The sequence below is a fragment of the Lepisosteus platostomus genome, chromosome 22, assembly GCF_059453375.1.
Source record: "Lepisosteus platostomus isolate fLepPlt1 chromosome 22, fLepPlt1.hap1, whole genome shotgun sequence".
Taxonomy (NCBI): domain Eukaryota; kingdom Metazoa; phylum Chordata; class Actinopteri; order Semionotiformes; family Lepisosteidae; genus Lepisosteus; species Lepisosteus platostomus.
In genome coordinates this window covers 11,165,264-11,184,834 of record NC_142632.1, presented here as the reverse complement: position 1 = coordinate 11,184,834, position 19,571 = coordinate 11,165,264, and the positions used below count along the sequence as shown (strand labels likewise).

General features: G+C 45.1%; 1 protein-coding gene across 46 annotated transcripts in view; it reads left to right on the top strand.

The window, feature by feature from the left end:
- Window positions 1-19,571, top strand: part of myo18ab (myosin XVIIIA b) — a 120,062-nt gene that overhangs the window by 87,801 nt on the left and 12,690 nt on the right. For 42 of the 46 annotated variants that reach the window (XM_088616015.1, XM_088616014.1, XM_088616011.1 and 39 more), the window contains 15 exons: window positions 197-308; window positions 406-533; window positions 890-1,044; window positions 4,105-4,228; window positions 5,860-6,060; window positions 6,434-6,544; window positions 6,717-6,821; window positions 6,907-7,053; window positions 7,273-7,386; window positions 11,087-11,203; window positions 12,120-12,203; window positions 14,610-14,747; window positions 16,454-16,639; window positions 17,523-17,662; window positions 18,440-18,484. In XM_088616015.1, the coding sequence (XP_088472141.1) occupies window positions 197-308; window positions 406-533; window positions 890-1,044; window positions 4,105-4,228; window positions 5,860-6,060; window positions 6,434-6,544; window positions 6,717-6,821; window positions 6,907-7,053; window positions 7,273-7,386; window positions 11,087-11,203; window positions 12,120-12,203; window positions 14,610-14,747; window positions 16,454-16,639; window positions 17,523-17,662; window positions 18,440-18,484 (1,907 nt within the window). The remainder of the gene's footprint in view (window positions 1-196; window positions 309-405; window positions 534-889; window positions 1,045-4,104; window positions 4,229-5,859; window positions 6,061-6,433; window positions 6,545-6,716; window positions 6,822-6,906; window positions 7,054-7,272; window positions 7,387-11,086; window positions 11,204-12,119; window positions 12,204-14,609; window positions 14,748-16,453; window positions 16,640-17,522; window positions 17,663-18,439; window positions 18,485-19,571) is intronic. The other 4 variants (XM_088616016.1, XM_088616013.1, XM_088615976.1 and 1 more) reach the window with 1 other exon arrangement.

Sequence of the window (19,571 nt, the reverse complement as noted above, 5' to 3'; positions counted from 1 at the left end):
GAGGTAGAGGGAGTTTATTAATGAATCCTGCATGAAGGAGACCACAGGTGGGCTGACAACAAATTTTTGATTTGAAATAAAACTGCTTAATTAGGAAGAAATGATGTGAGTATCAACGCAGGCTTCTCTGAGCATGTCTTTTAACAGATGGCCCCATTATTTCCCAGAGGATCTGAGGGCTTGTGTGTGATTTCAGGCAAAGTTTGATGCCATGAAGAAGCAGATGGAGTCGATGGAGATGGAGGTGATGGAGGCGCGGCTGATCAGGGCGTCGGAACTGAACGGCGAGCTGGACGACGACGACTCGGGTGGGTCCCAGGCGCCGGCGGGCATCGCCAACCCGGGGTCTCCCTGCAGCGGGCGGAGCGCCTCCGAAGCTCATGTCCTGCCCTCTGTCTCTCTCAGGGGGCGAGTGGCGTCTGAAGTACGAGCGGGCCATCAGGGAGACGGAGTTCACCAAGAAGAGGCTGCAGCAGGAGCTTGATGACAAACTGGAGGTGGAGCAGCAGAATAAGAGACAGCTGGAGAGAAGGGTAGGGCACCTACCATAAGCCTCCTGTGGCCCTTTCACTCCTGGTAGTCCCCCGATATAGGCTGCTGGTGGACAGCATGGAGGTTAATTAACTTGGTTTAAATCTGATTGACATTTTTCATATTTGACCAACCTCCCCGCCCTCGCCATCGGGAAATTGAATAGTGAGTTTTGTCTTGAATGCTCTCTCGGAGCCAGTCATTAGAAGCCACACCCTGTTGCCTCCTGTCTGCTGGTACCTCTGTGGCGAGAACAGACACGTTGCATGTTTTGCCGCGCCCTGTCCCGGTGCTTGGTCCCGCCGGCCCCCGGGCTGTGAGGCTGACCCCCACCCGGCCTCCGTGCTCCTCCCTCCAGCTCACCGACCTGCAGGCAGACAGCGAGGAGGTCCAGCGCACGGTGCAGCAGCTGAAGAAGAAGTGCCAGCGGCTGACCGCCGAGCTGCAGGACACCAAGCTGCACCTGGAGGGCCAGCAGAGCCGCAATCATGACCTGGAGAAGAAGCAGAGAAAGTAAGAATGAGCTCCACCCCCTGCCCCTTCTGCCCCTGGATTCGTCCCTCTCTTTCTCTTCCTTCATTTTATTTACAGCCGTTCATTCTCCGCTTTGGTGCCAATCCACTGACCCCAAGGCCTCAAAGGTGTCAGGAAAGCAATAGGAAAATCTGGAATCTTCCCATATCTCCTTTCACTGACCCGTTTCTCTCCAGGCAGTTCAGAACATCTCCACGGCACCCCTTGGTGGCCAAGTGAGAGCAGTACCCTTGGCCTGCCTGTCTGTCTGCTCCTTCCTGTGTGACAAATTCGGCTGTGCGTCACCTTTAGTCACTGTTCAGTGTCTTCTAAAGTGCAATATGGCAAAATCTTCTGGGAAAGTATTAATAGAAAGAAGAGCCTTTTTTTAAGGTTAAGGTCCTGCATCGCTTATTTTTAAAGAATTATTGTTTCAGTTTAACCTTTTTTCTCTGCCTGTTATTTGCTCCTTATCAGAATGTGTCCCTTTGATAGTTTGAGCCCGAGGCCAGTGGATGTTTATGGTGAGGCAGAACGGGAGAACAATAGCTTTTCTGATACTCGTGAACGATATTGGCTGAAACGAACAGGTCGCTCTCGTAGTGAGACGGATTGTACCACATGTAATCCATTGCTATAACAGGGCCGGCTTCGGGAGCTAGGAATTGCCGTAGCAGAACAAATGTGTGCAGGTTGATTGAAGGAGGAAAGGCGAGCTTTGAGAGCCAATGCGTTTAAAAGAAGCATTGCTGTAAGTTTGCAAGTCTTTGGCAAGGCGATGCCATTTATAATGATTGAAGATGGAGTGTGCTGGAGGCACTGTGCCTCAGTGTTCGTCCGGGTGGAGAAGGGCTTGTTCAGTCTTAGAGCAGTGATGACCTGCCAAATATCTGAGTGGATTGTAGATTGCAAACCCCTCTTGAGATAACGTCCTGCTTTTCTTTTGGTCCATTTCCCAGATACGTTGCCGTACCATATGTGGTGCTGTGTTCTCAAAGCATTTACCCAGGGACCAGTGCTGTGATTTGAGTTTTTTTTTGTTCAATAAAAGCAAAAGATAAGCAGCATGAAAACAGCCAAGGGATCAAGATTGAGCTCTGCAGTGTAATTCCAGGAAGATTTATTGATAAAACCCAATTGTTCCCTTTTTTTGGGGTCAAAAAAAGATAACTCTTAATTTAGAGTAGTGGTTGTATTCCTCAACAAACGAGCGAGCATGGAGCAGTGCTCAGTCCAGGCGGGGCCTGGGCAGGATGTGGCTGCTCAATCCATGCACATTGACGAGCAGTCAAGGAGCTCTTTTGTCTATTGATTTATCAGGGAGCTGGAGTTCTGGTAAAGAGCACTGTGGGAGGCTGCAGTAAGCGGTGAGATTAGCGTGTTAAGTGGTGTGTTATACTGTTGCAGTGGATCATCGTTCATCAGTCGCCCTTTTGGTATAATTCCCCTGGGACATGTCAGGAAGACTTTAGGAGGATATTGCTCAGAGTCTAGCTCCAGGCCTTCTCCTTTTTATTTCAGCACGTCAGCAATGCACTGTCATTGAAGATGCTTATAGCAAGCTTACTTTTAAATAAAACAACAACCCTCTGCTATGTGCTATGTGCATGCAGGTGTGTGCGTTATCAGTCAGAATGTGCTTCCCCTACTCATTTCTGGGATAGGTTTGCCTCTCTGGCATGAGGAGCTGTTTTAAAAAGAAAAGCCCTGCACAAGATAAGCAAATCAAAGCTATGCAGGAAGATGCCGTGGTGCCTCACAGCTGTTGGGTCCTGGGTTCTGGTCTGGACTGGGATCACAGCTGTTGGGTCCTGGGTTCTGATCTGGACTGGGAATCACAGCTGTTGGGTCCTGGGTTCTGATCTGGACTGGGATTGGCAGTTTCCTCCAGGTGCCTTGGTTTCTTCCCACTTTCCACAGAAGGGCTGGCTGGGTTGGGGGGCGTTTCCCCCTTGTCCCTGTGTGCCTGTGCGTGTCCTCTGTCGCGGGCTGCTGTCCCATCCAGGATATGTTCTTGCTTGCACCCTGTTCTTCCCGGATGGGCTCCAGATTGCCAGGGACCCTCACCAGGAATTATGGATTTATGAAAATGCATGGGAAAACAAAGCTCATTTTTTTTCCTACCGCATGGGGCTTTTGTGGGAGGCCATGTTAGATTCTCTGGAGATACCAGAAAGAAGCTGTTGTAAAGTTGCAATTACATAACCATTTTAAGAGCTTTGGAACAGTCTCTTTTTTTTTTCTCTAATGAGTTGCCCTCTGTAGAAACCAGTAGTTAGAAATGGCTATTACTGCAAAAACACAGGTAGAGAAGCTGCCTGATGGAGTGTCTGGCAGGGTACCAATCCTCTTCGTACGGCTTTCGCTAAAAGGCTGGCTTGGAGTGGGAGCCTGTGTACCTGCGTGGCACTTACTGTTGCCTTAGGATCGCTCAGTGGCTCAATTCTTCAAAGAACTGGCTTTTCAAAATAACTGCAGTATCCCGAGCTTGAACCTTACATAATTTGCAGCGAAATCATCCTGAACTGTTTTAAGGACAGGTCACTACAGCGCACTATTGAAGACCAAATGATTTCTGGCATGCTCCCTGTGTGGAGATGATGATGTGAGGGGGCTAATTTTGCAGTTTCTGCAAAGGATTCCTCATAACTGGCCTGTTATTGCCTTTATTCCTCCTGGTCATTTTACCCATCTTCTGTCTGAAACGCTTTAGTGTGGCAATGTCTGGTTTTTGAAGCGGAGCTGGAGGTCGAAACTCGTCTTGTTTAAGCATTATTAGAGGTCAAGAGGGCTCAGCTGAATGTTTATACATTATTCTTCTGCAGACAAAGACAATGACAACCACTACATTGTGATTTACAGCCTGACTGAGTGGGGCTCAGACTGGAAAGGCATATTTAAAGATGCCTCCAGCTTTCTCTCCCCCCCCCCCCCCCACCTGATTTTCATCAGCACCCTGCAAGACCACAGGGTGGCGCTACGCGACATGACCCTCTTGTCCGAAAGGAGGGCGTTTTCCCCTTTGAAGGAGCTGACGGGCTTTTGTCGCCGGCGCTGCAGGTTCGACGCGGAGCTGGCCCAGGTGCAGGAGGAGGTGCAGCGCGAGAGGGCCCAGCGAGAGAAGCTGAGCCGCGAGAAGGACATGCTGACCGGGGAGGCCTTCAGCCTCAAGCAGCAGCTGGAGGTACAGGGGAGTGGAGTGGGGTATAGCTCCGGGGGCTAGCTAACATTGCATAGCAGCGCCTCGCTTGCCTGGTTCAATTGCAATACAGGACGTTACTTTACTTCCTCCAAATACACCTGTATAGGAGCAGATTGTCTGTCTGTCTGTCTGTGATGTGCATGCAAGCACCTAAAAGTAAGCAGTAAATTCCCTCCTGTCTAAAACTAATTTTCAATGCTATTCTATGGTAAAGATATCACTAATGCCATTACAGGTACCCCAGTGAAGCCCCCATACATTTCTCATGTGTTAGAAATTGAGCTCCTGGGAACAGATCCCATAGAACACAGGTTGTAACTGCCTCTGTTAGCGCTGATCCCCTAGATTTCTATGTGATAGTACAGACCAGGGGGCAGCACCAGCACTTCCTCAGGCTGGGCCCAGCAGGTTTTATATACTGGGGACAGGAAACGGCTGCTCTTCTCCCAAGTGGAGGGGCAATAAGGAGCTCAAGGTGATGCTATGCAAAGAAGCTTGCTTAGTGTCTGGGCTGTGTTTCCTGCGTTTGTTAAACATGGTTTGTCATTGCTGTCTTTTTTTCTTTTCCTTGCTTGTTCCTCATCCTTTTGATATTTTCATCCAGTGCATGTATAGAATTGCAGCATTAATGACTCATTAAATAACGCAGTACCTCCTGTTCTGTGCACCTTTCATTGTAACAGTCTCTTAGATTTTTTCACCTGTTATTACTATCAAAGTAAATACTTTAAATGCTTTGAATGTCTTGCTTGCTACGTTCATCTGAAAGAGAATGTAACAGACACACCACACAGACACTTTGCTCTAATGTCTAACATCATCTTCCATAATGTTATTCTTTGCCTGGACAATTTAAAAGTTAAATGAAGTAAATGATGGACATTAGTGAAGATACAAGCTGTTGTTAAAAGCTGTTTATGGGGAAAAGGCAGTCACTAGTATCTACTAGTGTAGATGTACTGCTACCATGTTCTAACCTGGAGTCTGCTCATAACAGATATCTTTTCAACCACTTTGTATACTGCACTCATCCACAGCAGTGATCACAGCCTTTCCAGCTCAAATGGAGGTCAAGGGGTTTCTCTTGGTTCTTTCTGAAATCACTTAATCAATAATTTAGAACCAGCAAAGAAGCTGACATTGTTCAAAACATCTAGGAGAACCTTGTCAGTGGGATTTTGTCACAGAGGATTTGTGTTCAGAAAGATTGCATAACTTCTTTGCAAATCTTTAGATTGTTAAATCATGCTTTTAATTGGCCAGAGGACTGGATCTCAACCTTACAGGTTACAGCACGGTACCTTACAACCAGTACAGGTTAATGAAGCTGTAGGTGTGAAGGACAGCTCATTGATAGTTTTAACAAGAACTGAGTAATGAAGAGCTACTGTTTTTTCTGTGCATTATACAGTACTATCTTTCCAAAATGTTGCATATATTACCAGCACGACAATATTGTTTAGGGTTTGATTGTGTTATTAAAACCTGCAGACATGTCTTGATTCTTTGCCATGAATTTTTGTTTTTAATTTAAGATCCTCCTAATTTCTTAAGATGTTTTTGGCTTCTGGTGGGGATTCTGTGCTTGGCTCACACCTGTCTTGTGTCTGCAGGATAAGGACCTGGAGATGTGCGCTCTGAACGTGAAGGTCGAGCAGCTGGAAGCAGAGCTACAGGACCTCTCTTCACAGGAGTCCAAGGATGAGGCCTCTCTAGCCAAGGTCAAGAAACAGCTGCGTGACTTGGAAGCAAAGGTCAAGGACCAGGAGGAGGAACTGGATGAACAGGCTGGAACCATCCAGATGCTGGAACAGGTACAGATCTTAGGCTTCTTAGTACATGTGACACAGCAGGCAGAATGCACTACACTTCAGATGTAGATAAGAGCAGCTGCAAGCGGGCTTTAACTCCAGAAAGTTCAACACGTAGTTTAATATGGCAATGTCCAGATATTGGAGCAGTTACAAACCTTAGGCTTCTAAGTCTAGATGACACAGCAGCTAGAACTTCACTCCAGATGTTAGAGAAGCTGCAAATGGGCTTTAAGTCCAGCTGTTTCGAAAAGTATAGTTTAGTATGGCTATGTCCAGGTGCTGTGTGGTAACCATTGGCATACTCAAGCCAGATGTTCATCTGATGATGCTTAGGGTGATTGTATTTATCCATAATATCTCATCTGTCTTCCAGGCTAAGCTGCGACTGGAGATGGAGATGGAGCGGCTCAGGCAGACGCACTCCAAGGAGATCGAGAGCAAGGAAGAGGAAGTAGAGGAGATCAGACAGTCCTGCAACAAGAAGGTATGACGCCCCCTTTGCCCTTAAGGTCAACCTTGAAGTGTGTTTTAGATATAAAAGAGGAGCTTTCTGCATGCTTCCCTTGAGCTGCACTGCACCTCTTTATCACAAATACGGTTGAAACTGCTTATCCCCGTGTGACTACATGAACAAATGGATTCCCACTGTTGTACAGCTGAGGCAGATGGAGGTGCAGCTGGAGGAGGAATATGATGACAAACAGAAAGTCCTGCGTGAGCGAAGAGATCTGGAGGCCAAGCTGCTGGCTGCCCAGGAGCAGGTAGGACACGCACAGGTTGTGTAGCCCTTCCCCACATGCCGTTTTCCGTGTTGGGACCACGTGTTATTTGCCTGCCCTGCCCCAGGTGTGCCAGCGGGACGTGGAGACGGAGAAGCGGCTGAAGAAGGACCTGAAACGCACCAAAGCCCTGCTGGCAGACGCCCAGATCATGCTGGACCACCTGAAGAACAACGCGCCCAGCAAGAGGGAGATCGCCCAGCTCAAAAACCAGGTACGCCCAGGCCTGACACGCCTAAGAATGATTTAAGCGCTTAGGAAGCACTCCTCCAAGCACCAACTAACATTTCATCCTAAATAATAAAGCAGAACCAGAAACAAAATGAATCGAGCTGCTCTACTGGGAGTCTTACTTCCAAGTGGCCCGAGCTCGCCTGTCCAGATGTGCTCGTCTTTTCTGACCCCCTGCCCTTCTCCTGCCCGGCGTGCACAGCTGGAGGAGTCGGAGTTCACCTGTGCCGCTGCAGTCAAGTCCCGCAAGTCCATGGAGGTGGAGATCGAGGACCTGCACGTTCAGATGGACGACATCTCCAAGGCCAAAATTGCGGTGAGTATCTGTTTAACAGCCCCGCGGTGTAGCTCTAACCCAGAAGCTCGGATAGCCCACTATTTTTTTTTTTACCAAAATGCGGCCCTTTTTTTTTTAGGCCTGTTCTGTATTCCTCCCTCAGTTTCACGAAACCACCAAAAATTATTGACGGACATTTCGCAAGCTGCAGAGTTTAATTTTAACCGTAACTCTACGGCATTTGAAAAATCGGGATGAGCCTTACAGACATCTACAAAGGACCATGTTAACACTAAAGAAGTCAAAGACTGGAAGTATGGGTGCCACCTCAGTTTCTTCTCCGCCTTTGAATAAGACCTTGACAGTTGGTTCCATCTCGCTGCAGAGGTCCCTGTATCGGGGGCAGTGGTCCTAAGGAACATGTAGAAGTTTCAGGCAGTCGCTCAGGGCGGTCTGAGCCTGCTGGTCTTCCCTCATGCCTCGACTCCAGGGGATGCCGAATTCAAGTGCATTTCTGCCTCCTGGTAGCAATCTAATTCCTGTAGCCTGCTGCACGGGGCACAAGTTCAATTATAGGATAGGCTGCCGGGAAATGGCTTAGCTTGTAATGGCTTGTTTTGAAATCCATTTCTAATTTGAGCAAGACATATTACCGGGAAATACATTTCGATTTAATAATGCTATCTTAGCTGGAATATTATCTTTAGACTAGGGGAAAAAAGTAATTGAGTTCACATAATAGCAGGAGCTTTGGTATAATATACATATAGATATATAGATGTTTTTTTGTGTTATTTATTGAGCTGCCTTTGTTTATGAGCAGAAGGATTCAAATTCCTTTTGGTTCTTCTGTGGAGCTCAGCATCTTTAGGATAAAGAAAAGAGATTTTATACATAATGTTAATTGTAAACCATTCACTGTATATTCTAGATTTACTGTCTAATGCTGTAACATTATTCCTGGTCTTGCATTTCATTGTTTTTTCATAATAGAATGACTGAATGCAGTTCTTAGCAGGTCTGAAATGAATAATAAACATTAATTAAATATTCCACCTAAGGTCAACAGCACCGTCAGATGTTGAGGTAGTGGATTCCTTGGTGATACGCTGACATTGTGTGGCACTCTTTAGTTTATTTCTTATTCGTCTTCATTGTTGTACAGTGTGCAGAATTTCCGGACAGTTAACGATTGCCGCGGTTAAGTCCGGTTCATTCAATGATTGATTCAATTAAGTAATTAAGAGCGGAGGTAGGAGGGAGTCCAGAAGTCACAGTGGCTTTCGAGTGAGAAGCACAGCACTAAGCTGCCGGGTAATTTCTTACCATTAATGATAGATAGTAATATTGAGCAAAGAAGAATAATGAAGGGTGGCCTTTGAACATGATCAAATGCTGCAGTCCTGGAGCACGCAGTGATCTTTTTGTGATAGCGCTATGTCTCGTGAGAGGACGGACTTGGCAGCAGGTTTCTGCTCAGTGCTGTTTTCCCCAAGTCCATTTTGTATGTCACTGTTTGCCTAAATGGATCATGGCACCTCTAGGTAATTTATACACTGTCCAGCAGAGCAGTTTGTACACCTCTTAGTGACCCACTCCATTGGCGATCAAAGGCTCTTTCCCTTAAATTCATTGCTTATCCGCCATCTCCATGAAATAAAATATTTCAGTTAGGTTGGTTTTCCCTTGCCTATAGGCAAAATATATTTGTTTATACAGTAATCTAGGCTGCTACCTTTATGTACGAAGTGTTGACTTCCAAATCTGTATTGCGATGATTTATGGAACGGCCTTCCATGGGAAGGAAGATGAAACTAATTTATTATGTTTTCAGATGGTACCGCGGCATCAGATCCACAAGCTAAACTAAAGCAAATACTCCTCGGAGCGTTTTGCGAGTCTGTAATTAGGAGCAAATGCACATCCATCTACTTAACAGGCACACTCATTACGACTGTTAAATTCTTTATTCTTGGAATTATCTGCTCCGAGATCCCCCCTCCTCTCTTACGCCAAAGGTTAAATGTGTTGTTCAGGCCCCGCTGACGTTAGGTATGTATTTATTCATTGCTTACAGGGGCTCTCGGTTGTGATTAGTAGGGAAAGTGTCTTTCCAACAGCGCAGAGCAGCTGCACCCAATGGGATTTTGTGTCCAAACACTTGATGTCTTAATGGAACGTGATTTTCTTGTCAGGACCCATTAGCCAAACGCCCGTGCATGTGTGACAGCAGTACAATAGCTGTTTTTTCTTTTTTCTTTAAATGTGAGTGAGAGACTGTTGACAAAGGCTGCAATTTTTCCCTATCTTGCTTATATGTTGAACTCTGCAATTATGGGAAATTATTGTGATCATTTTTTTAGGATGAGTGTTTTTTTTTAATTTGCTGCTATAGTTAGAAAACGCATTTGGGCCAAACATAATTACTAATCACTCTGCTGCCTCTCTTTTTTGGTTTATTCTCCATATAAAGATCCAGAAACACTTGTCAGTGTTTGTTTACTTTTGCGTTATGACATCTGGCCTGTAACTAGATAATTTCCCAGCTTCTGGGTTTATCAGCAGCATCGGTAACATTCGGCTGCTAAGAAAAAAATGATTTTGACTAAAACCAAGCGAAAAAAAAAACAAAGGTACATAATAATGCTCATAAAAGAAGGCCAAAGCTGCAGATTGTTTAACAATATCCATTTGTACCCCTTCAGAGGTGAAGCCATGATTTTTTATGAGTTAAACAACTTTATATCATTTTCTAAATGGATTCACCTGTATAAAAATACACTGAAGAAGGTGTAGTGTTGATTGCCTGTATTGAGCTGTGTGATGGACTCAGAGCATTCCTGCTAAAAGTTTGTCCCAGTTCCATGGCTGACTCCCTGCCATCACACGTTCTGACAGATTTTCCTTTTCGAATGAACATTAAAAGTCCAATCTGCATTGACTGGCGTGTGTTTGAAAGCAGCCCTCACCTGGTTCTAGGTAATCAACTTTGAATGAATAATTACTTTTTTTAAATAAAATTATGTTCTATTTAAGTAGAGTTTAATACATTTAGTCCATTATACATTCCACCAATCTGTTTTTGCAACACGTTAATAAGATGGATGTCATTGTGTCAGCATGTTTTAGAAGTCATTTCGCTTCCCTGTTTTTGTGCTAATGGATTCATTAGCTTTTTTTTTAACCCACATTTTTCATTCCTTATTAATATTCTCTGTCACGGGCTCCTCTAAACCCATTTTTATGTATTTTAAGATGATTAGAGAAATAAAATTACAGTTTTAATTTTGCTAAGAAGGTAGCAAAGTGCATTAGCGGTGCTGCTTGTTAAGCCACTAATTAGTACCCCTGGTAACGACTGCTGTTGCATGTGCAAAGACCTCCCTGGATCTAGGAATCTGAGTGTCTCTTACAGGGAAGAGGGAAGTTTCACTGTGTGGCTCATTGCTAACAGTGCTGGTTCTTCCTCTGTGCACACTGAACCTATTTTACAGCGGTGTGGGAATCTCCTTTCGATAATGGTGTTATCTGATACCTTTATTTGTCTGTGGACATTTTTATGAGGTTATTTGAATCCTTTTCAGAAGGGAAAGTACCTCGCAGGCCAGCCCTGTAATGTTGGCCCACTCTCCAGCGCTAGCAGGTAGGATAGGCGTGGGACTGCACGCCTGCAGCACGCAGTGTGCCCAGCCAGCGCGCGAGTCTGAAGGCGTCTCCCGTCTCTCTCTCTCTCTCTCAGCTGGAGGAGCAGGTGAGCCGCCTGCAGCGCGAGAAGAACGAGCTGCAGTCGCGCCTGGAAGAGGACCAGGAGGACATGAACGAGCTCATGAAGAAGCACAAGGCTGCTGTGGCACAGGTACTGTGGCTACCTGCTCTTCTCCCAGAATGCCTTCTGTCAGGACGCATTGACAACACAGCCCCAAGAGGCGCAGTGCTCCATCGCTATAGTGCGGAACAGCCCTGTCGACTTCTCTCCAGCAGCAGATCGATAATTTTTGTGTTTTCAGCTTTAGTATAGAACAGAGAGCGTCTGGCCATAAGCAATTTACCCGTCTTTTTTAACGTAGTCAAATTAGTTCTGAGCTGTGATGCCCATCAATCGCTTAATTTAGAATTGGATTTATTTTTTATAACCGAGAGGTGTAGGAATGCAACCTTAAAAAGGTGTGCTAGTGGGCATTTGTACGGGTCTGTGAGTGATGTGATTTTTCTTCATTGTCACGCTGTAAGGACACCTTGATAGGGACGGTCCATAAAATTAAAAAACTGAAGTGGGAGAGAAAACCTGCTGCCTCTTGCTTCATGTACATATGTTTTCTTCACGGCAACGCTGAGGATTCCCTGTGGACTGGAGAGCTGAATCCTTCATTTAGTTGAGAGCACACTTGTCTAAATTGAACCATGGATTTTATTTTTTGGTTAACATTGAAATAACTTTGCAAATGTGAATAGTACAAAAGCCTTTGTTAAACCACTGATGTGATTATTAAAATAAAAAGAAATTGTTCTTGTGCCTTAATGAAGCCGTCCGGTTTCCAACCTATTAATTTGCTCTGAAACTTTTTTTGAATTTCATTTAAACATTTTTCAGTGATTTCAGCGATCTGGATTCATTAGCAAAGTGATTCATGCAAAGTGATTCGTGCCTCCAGCATCGATTTTGTTGTGTACTCGGGGGGGGATGTACAGAGAGCTAAGTCCCCTTTATGTTTGTAAAAGAAATTCTCTACTTTTTTTTCCAATGCATCCTTTTTCTTCCTGCTTGCTGACAGTCGTCTCGAGACTTGGCTCAGATCAGTGATCTGCAGGCGCAGCTGGAAGAAGCCAGCAAGGAAAAACAGGAGATTCAGGAGAAGGTAAACCCACAAACCACAGGGATCAATCGTCTGTTATCCCCATTAACCCCGTCTGTTATCCATCTGCTGCTGTGCCACAAGTGCAGTTTGCACACTGTGCAATTTTAGAGTTGAACCAGAAGAGGCAATAGGTGCAAATGATCTAGGAGTTTGTCTTCTGCTAGACAGTACAGCAAAAGGTGCCTGAATATATTAAGAGTGTAAAGTTTATTCAAGGGGAAATTCAAATCAAGGGGAAAATCTATCATTACATTATTCAAACCACACTTTGAATATTGGATTGAGGTTTGGTCATCCAATAGGTGGTATAGTACAAAGGAAACAATCTCTGCTAATTCCTCTTGGCATAGTCAGAATGAGGGAGCTGAATCTTTCAGACCCGAGACAGGCAAGACTGCATGAAGGCTGTGTTCGGCTATTCAGAATCCTCAAAGGCATGTCAATGCAGAAGATCTTGGGAAGCCAGCTGAAGTTAAGTGTTCAATTATTCGAGAGGAGATGCTTCTTTAGATAGTGAATTGCAAGAACCAGCTCTCAAACCGTGTGACTTGAATCTGACTTTGTGGGACTCTTTATTAAAAAAGGAAACATAATTCTTTAGACATTATACTACAAACAACCAGAAGTGCTGAATATTTTCAGGACTGTGGAACATGTGCATAGGCATGTCAGTTTTAAGCATCCTTTTAGCCTGTGTCCTTATTGTGTACCCCGTTGGTGTTTAACCCATTAGACATTTTGTGCATTTTAAACACATTGCTGTGCAGTGTTATTCCCAGTCCTTGGAAGCCTTCTTTGGTGAGAACACCTCCCATACATAGTGACTTGTGCAGTTTTATAGGGTTTCTCATTTGTAGTGGTACAGTCCTCTTCTAATGCTCTGCACAGTGTCGGCACTTCTCCAGTGAGCTCCAGTGATTACATCATCTGCCTCACTGTGTTGGAGAGAGTCCTGTCTGCTACTTACCAGCTCTAGACCCAAACAGCTGGCTTTACAGCAGGGAAGTGTGGTGCATTCTGACTCTCTGTGACTAATGCATCTCTCATCCAAAGTGCCGTAGGAAGGATTGATGCATTTATGCAGTATTCATCTTTCCTCTTGTATCAGTATTAGTAAAGTTTGCTCATGGATTCACCGACTTTATTGGAATCAAAGGGAAACTGAAATGGAAAAAGGTGTCTGAAGCTTTTTTTAAATCTCAGTTTTCCGGACTGTGATGAGGGATAAAAGATAAAAGATTTCAGAAATTGTTTTTTTCAAAGGCCTTACCAGTAAAAGCTCACAACGTGCACTTTACTAAAAACTCTATAAAGAAAAAACAGTAGTTAAATGTCAGGGCCTTGAGTAATGAGTATCTCTGGATCTTGAAATAGCTTTTTAGGATTCCCAGTTTGTATCATTAAAATACTTGACTTCTCTTACAAAACTGGTGGTGCACATTTCCAAAAGCCTTGATGACTATCACCCTAATTGTTGCATTTTAAATTGCCTATGCAGATGAATATAACACTCTGCTGTTTTTCTCCAGCGAAGAGTGATGAGTTTCTAAAACATTGACCTCCCACAAAACAGGGTCAGAGATTGCCATTAAACCCTGCTCCTTACTCTGTGCTCCAGATTCAGAGCAGGATTTTGTACACTCAGGCATGCACGCTTGTATCTTAGACTTGCTGTTAGGCTTTAAATTAATCTCCTTTTGCTGAAAATCAATGTGCATACACTGTTATTAAAGATGTTGGCAGTGTTTGTTCTTATTAGTTTAGTGTAGGCTTGGGAACAAAGGGATGTCTGTTTGTTTTTTGTATGTCATACGGGCTTAGTAGGAGATATAATGTGAATTTTTACATTGTGGATTTAAACAGTGTGGTGACTTGGATCCCACTCTGCATTTCTCCAGATATTAATTCCAACTCTGCTGCTAATGACTTAAATCAACCTGTTAGCAGTCTAATTGAACTCATCTGTCAGCTTCTTCCAGCTCTTCAGGTGCCACTGCCTTAAAAGGACCTAGAAATATAGTGTCTCTCCCTCCGTAGCTGTTGCTATGTGGTCTTGCTCCTACTGGAATTCTCCTGTACCTCCCAAAGTGTATCCCATTATCCGTTCTGGCAGGAATTCAACTCCCTAGAGCTGGTTTTCAGCCGTTCCTCCCTGGAGCTTCATGCAGTTATCCCACTAAGATCTGTACCTCCCTCCCTGATTGAATTAAACATACAAATTCAGCATTCATTTAGTAGACTATTAATATGTCTTGCTTCAATTGGCTCATCTATCTAGTTTTAGCTTCCTTTTCTTGTGCAAAAGCATTCGGAGATTCTGTGTCCAAGGAGTTCTGTAAGTCCAATAAATGCAGTATACTGTAAGTGCTCGTCCCTGAATTCCAGTCTTTGCATGTGTTGCTTTAGCTCCAGTCCCTGCAGAGTCAGCTGGAGTTTGTGGAGCAGTCCATGGTGGACAAATCCTTGGTCAGCCGACAGGAGGCCAAAATCCGGGAGCTGGAGACGAAGCTGGAGTTCGAGAGGACCCAGGTCAAGCGTCTCGAGGTGGGTGAGCCGAAAGATGGGACTGGCGAAATAGGAGCAAATCAAGAGGTCTGCTGCACAACAGAAGCACTGATTTTTTAATGTCATCCAATGAATCACATCCAAGTTGCTCAGAAGGTCTGTGGTCAGTGGATGGTATGGATGACTGGGCAGAGAGAACACTGGTAACAAACCCGCAGTTTAAAAGGCAGGCTAGACTTCCTCTTTTCCAGTGGGACTCGGATGAAAGTTGCCTTTTCACAGCAGTTGAGGTCTCCTCCAGAACAGCTGGTATTGTGCTCATCCCCTGCAGGGTCCAGCACATTCCTCGATGAAGAAAAGCACGCGAGTCTGAGTGATTTTTCAAATTAGATGGCACTCGAGGTGCTTATTCTTGACTGTGGTCTAATTTAAAAAACCTTCTCCAGTCCGCATTGGGACATTGTAGTTCTGGCCTGCAGTTTTCAGTACAGTCTGTATCACAAAGAGTTTGTTGTCAAGAGGGTCATTCAGATTTGATTTCGCCGGAGCTGTACCGTTTTTTGAATAGCAGTTCAGAAAAGAATGAATTCTTTGGTCCAGGCTACCCAGTAGGCTGTCTGTCTTCCATCAGCCTTTCAACTAATAACATATTCAGTCAATGATGTCCTTTTTGTAATTTAATCTTTTCGGAATTACATTCTATAATTACTTGAGACAAAAGGTGAATCGTTTTTCAATTTAACAAGGCTGCTGTAATTAAAGTTTGCTCCCTCAAGAATGAATCTACCCCTTCCGAAGTGCATCAGCTTCTATTTACCACCAGCGAGCAGGCTCCATTTCAATCACTCAACTTCATTAGTTATACAAATGCCTTGTCAGCACCAAATACTCCCATTAAGACCCTGAGTAGATTAATAATTGTGCCTTTGTGAGAGACAGTTTTGCGATTTAGGAATCATATTTTATATAAACTGTAGCCATGAGAGGCCTGTTTTGTTTAACGGTTGTTGCTGCAGCCGCAGTTCATAATGGAGGCAACCTATAATTTCCTAGAAGTACTGGTGCAGTCTGGAGAAAAAATAATTCCATGCAAACTACTGTGCAGACTACACGTGTGCCAGTACGTGTCAGGCGGACACGGGCGTTTTACAAAGAACACATGACCTGCCCCAGGCTATTGGCTCTTAGTGTTTTGACGTATATTATTCAGCCAGATTTTTTGTCTTGACGTGCAGCAGTCAGTGCGTACTGGAACTGGGAGGGTGCCTTCCTCTTTGAAGATCCTTCAATCCATCCTTCCACTTCCTGACTGCTTCTTCCAGTTCCGAGCCACAGGGGAGCAGGAGACTGTCCCAGCTCGGCACGTGCACAAGGGTGGCCATCACAGGACAGGCCCAATCACAGACGCGCACACAAACGGGCAACAGGGCCAGTTTAACCCAGAGGCCTGTTCACCAGGCATTACCGTTTTGGGCTGTGGGAGGAAAGTAGAGCACCCGGGCGATACCTATGCGATCATAAGGAGAACGTTCAAGCTCCACACAGAAAGCACCCCAGGTGTGGGATTGAGCCCATGGCCTGAGCCCTGCGAGGCAGCAATGCTGACCACAGCCCAGTCTTTGAAGATTATCCCTGGAATTCACAGTTTGTGCTTGCTACACGATCTTGATGTTATCCGAGGTGTTGTGGGAGCTTGCTTGTTCTTCTTGTTGATGTTGGCGCTCATTTTTAACCCCCCCCCCCAGAGCTTGGTGAGCCGGCTGAAGGAGAACGTGGAGAAGCTGACGGAGGAGAGGGACCAGCGCACTGCCGCCGAGAACCGGGAGAAGGAGCAGAACAAGAGGCAGCAGCGGCAGATCCGAGACATCAAGGAGGAGATGGGCGAGCTCGCCAAGAAGGAGGCCGAGGCCAGCCGCAAGAAACATGAGCTGGTAAGCATCCGGGGCTGAGCCTCAGGTAACGTCATCGTGAAGCGAGCGGTTGTGGTGCCAGGGGCGGCCTCTTCTACGCTGCAGCTGGGGACAGAAGGAGAAAGCAACTAGGAGTGTTGACAAAGTCAGGGCCCAGATTTCCAGCCTGTTCATGTACGCCAGCAGCCGTATCACCCTGCAGTTCGCCACCCACCCACGTGACAACCCCCTGAAGCTCAGCAGATGTGAGCCTGGCCGGTACCTGGAAAGGAGACTCCTGGGAAAAACTAAGGCTGCTGCTGGAAGAGGTGTTAGTGGGGCCAGCAGGGGGCGCTCACCCTGCGGTCTGTGTGGGTCCTAATGCCCCAGTATAGTGACGGGGACACTATTCTGAAAAAGTGTTTTCCCTTGGATGGGGACGGAAAACAGAGGTCCTGACTCTCTGTGGTAAAAAAAAATCCCGGGGTGTTTCTTGAAAAGAGTAGGGGTATTACCCCAGCGTCTTTCCTAAAATTCCTATTGGCCTTTACCAATCATGGCCTCCTAATAATCTCTGAGTTGGCTGCATTGCTCTCCTCCCCACTGAGAGCTGGTGTGTGGGGAGTGTACTGGCGCACTATGGCTGCGGTCACCTCATCCAGGTGGGGCTGAACGTTGGTGGTGGTGGTGGTGGAGGGGACCCCCAATACCTGTAAAGTAATGGAGTGTCCAGAAAAGTGCTATATACTGTTAGTGTAAGGAATTATTATTGTTATGTGGGCTTTCCTTTTTAGGGGACGTTTGCGTTGAATAAAAACACCTTACAAGACGAAAATTTCAGTCTCCTGGTTGTTTTTTTTTTTAACGTAAGCAGCAGTTAACAGAGCGGTGCGTAGTACTGACCCCTGTGTTCCTTGCTTAACAGGAGATGGACATTGAGAGTTTAGAAGCAGCCAATCAGAGTCTACAGGCAGATCTCAAGCTGGCTTTTAAGCGGATCGGGGACTTGCAGGCTGCCATCGAGGATGAGATGGAGAGCGACGACAATGAGGATCTTATTAACAGGTACTGATGGTCTCGCTCTTTCCTTGCAGTGCCTTCATGTCCTCCCCCTTTTAACGTTGTGGTCTTTATCATGTCAGAGTTTAAAACAAGCAGGTGAGATTTTCACTGTCTGACTCTGACCAAGTGTTTATGGCCTTTACTGACAGGCCATAAAGAGATTTTTGTTCTTAAGGCTTTAGAAAACAAATGACAAGACATTTGCCTGGAAGTTACAGGTAAGTTCCAGCAAGTGTCTTTCCTGCTGCTGCCATTATCATATTTGTTTAAATCTGAATAGAAATCCTGGAAGCCCAAGGGCTTCTGCTCAATGGCACAGTTCTGTCTCCTCTTTTATTACGTTTTTCTGAATATAGTTGGAAAGCAGCAGTCTATCATTTCGGCATTTAAAACCTGCTCTCAGTCTCTTGCTTCCAGGTTGGGCAGTGCTGATTTCACCTTCCTGCGTGACCAGTTGTTTCTTACTTTAGTTTTGCCATTCTGCTGTTTTAAAAGAGCCGTCCCTGAGAAAACTGCAAGGCAGTCCATGTGAGCTTCTGATATTGTCACTTTCAGGCCTTCAGGAGAATATTAGACAGTCTGTTAACCAGAAGTACCAGACTGACACTCAGGATTAAGAGTAGCAAGTGTGACCTGTATTGTTTTCATCAGCCAAACACAGCTCTCAGTTTGGATTTCATATCTGTTCCTTTTCCACTGTTTTGTATGTTTTTTTTTTTCATGTGACTTTCTCTCACTTTTTGTCGTTTTTTTTGTCTTTTCCATCTTATCCATCTCCAGTTTACAAGACATGGTGACTAAGTATCAGAAAAGAAAGAATAAAACGTGAGGACCAGACTGCACATCCGTTTTTATCCTTTGCCATTTTTATCCTGTGCCCATAAAATCGGACACTGGCTTTCTCATGATGAAGATGCAGTATCCAGTGAGCTTGTTGAGGGAATGGAAATGTATTTAATCTGCAGGGCACAATCATAAGTTATGCATTATACATTAATGATAAATAATGTGGATTTATGTATGCACTGATCCCAAAACACTTATTTTCCTGGAAAGAAAAACCCAGAACTCAGTTATCTGAAAGCAGTTGAAGCATCTTAAATATGCAGAAGTGGTGCAGTACAGGAGTTGAATTGGCCAGTAGATCTCTAGTTCTCAAACACAGCTGTTCCCTGGGTTCCAGTAGTGTACATGTGAATGCTCTCATTAGAGCAACACTAAGACTGACTGCAGGGCTGGCTCCACTCTGTCGAAAGGCAAGAAGTCCCCTTTGAAACAAGACAACAGTTCTTGTAGACCTGACGAGCCTAACTGGAGCTCACCGCCAAATAGGCACAGCATAGCCAGGAGGCTGGTGCTGCAAGGTTGGCGATACTGCATCTCTGTCTGTGGCATGTCCATTAACCCAGGTTTTTACTTCATAAACCCTCTGCATGATGAAACATCCTGCAACACATGCATGCATCTCAGAAGATGCCTTTGTTAACATAACTAAATCCTTTGATCCCAGTTTTTCCACCTGAAAGCTGTAGGTTCAAGGAAGTAGGCAGGTATTACTGCAGGTACAATGTCTGTCACTCAAGGTAAGTTTTGTTTGTTATTTTGCTAATTGGGTCCTGCCTCTTTTTTTGTTACTGTGTCAAGGCAGAGATTTCGTCAGGTAATAGCTGCTCTTTTAAAACATTGTTTTAGGTGCATTGTAGTAGCTGGTATTTCACTGAAGGATGGAGTTAGGGCTGTGTTAGGGATGAGGCCATTGCCTTTGCCCTAGACCAGACGCCCTGTTGTGAGTTTACAGCTAGCTCTGCTATCTTGCTGAATGCCTGGTGTGTAAGTGCAGAATCTTTTGAGACTGCAAAGGAACAAGTAAAGGTTTATTCCATGCTGAAAGGAGAAGAAAAGAAACAATGTT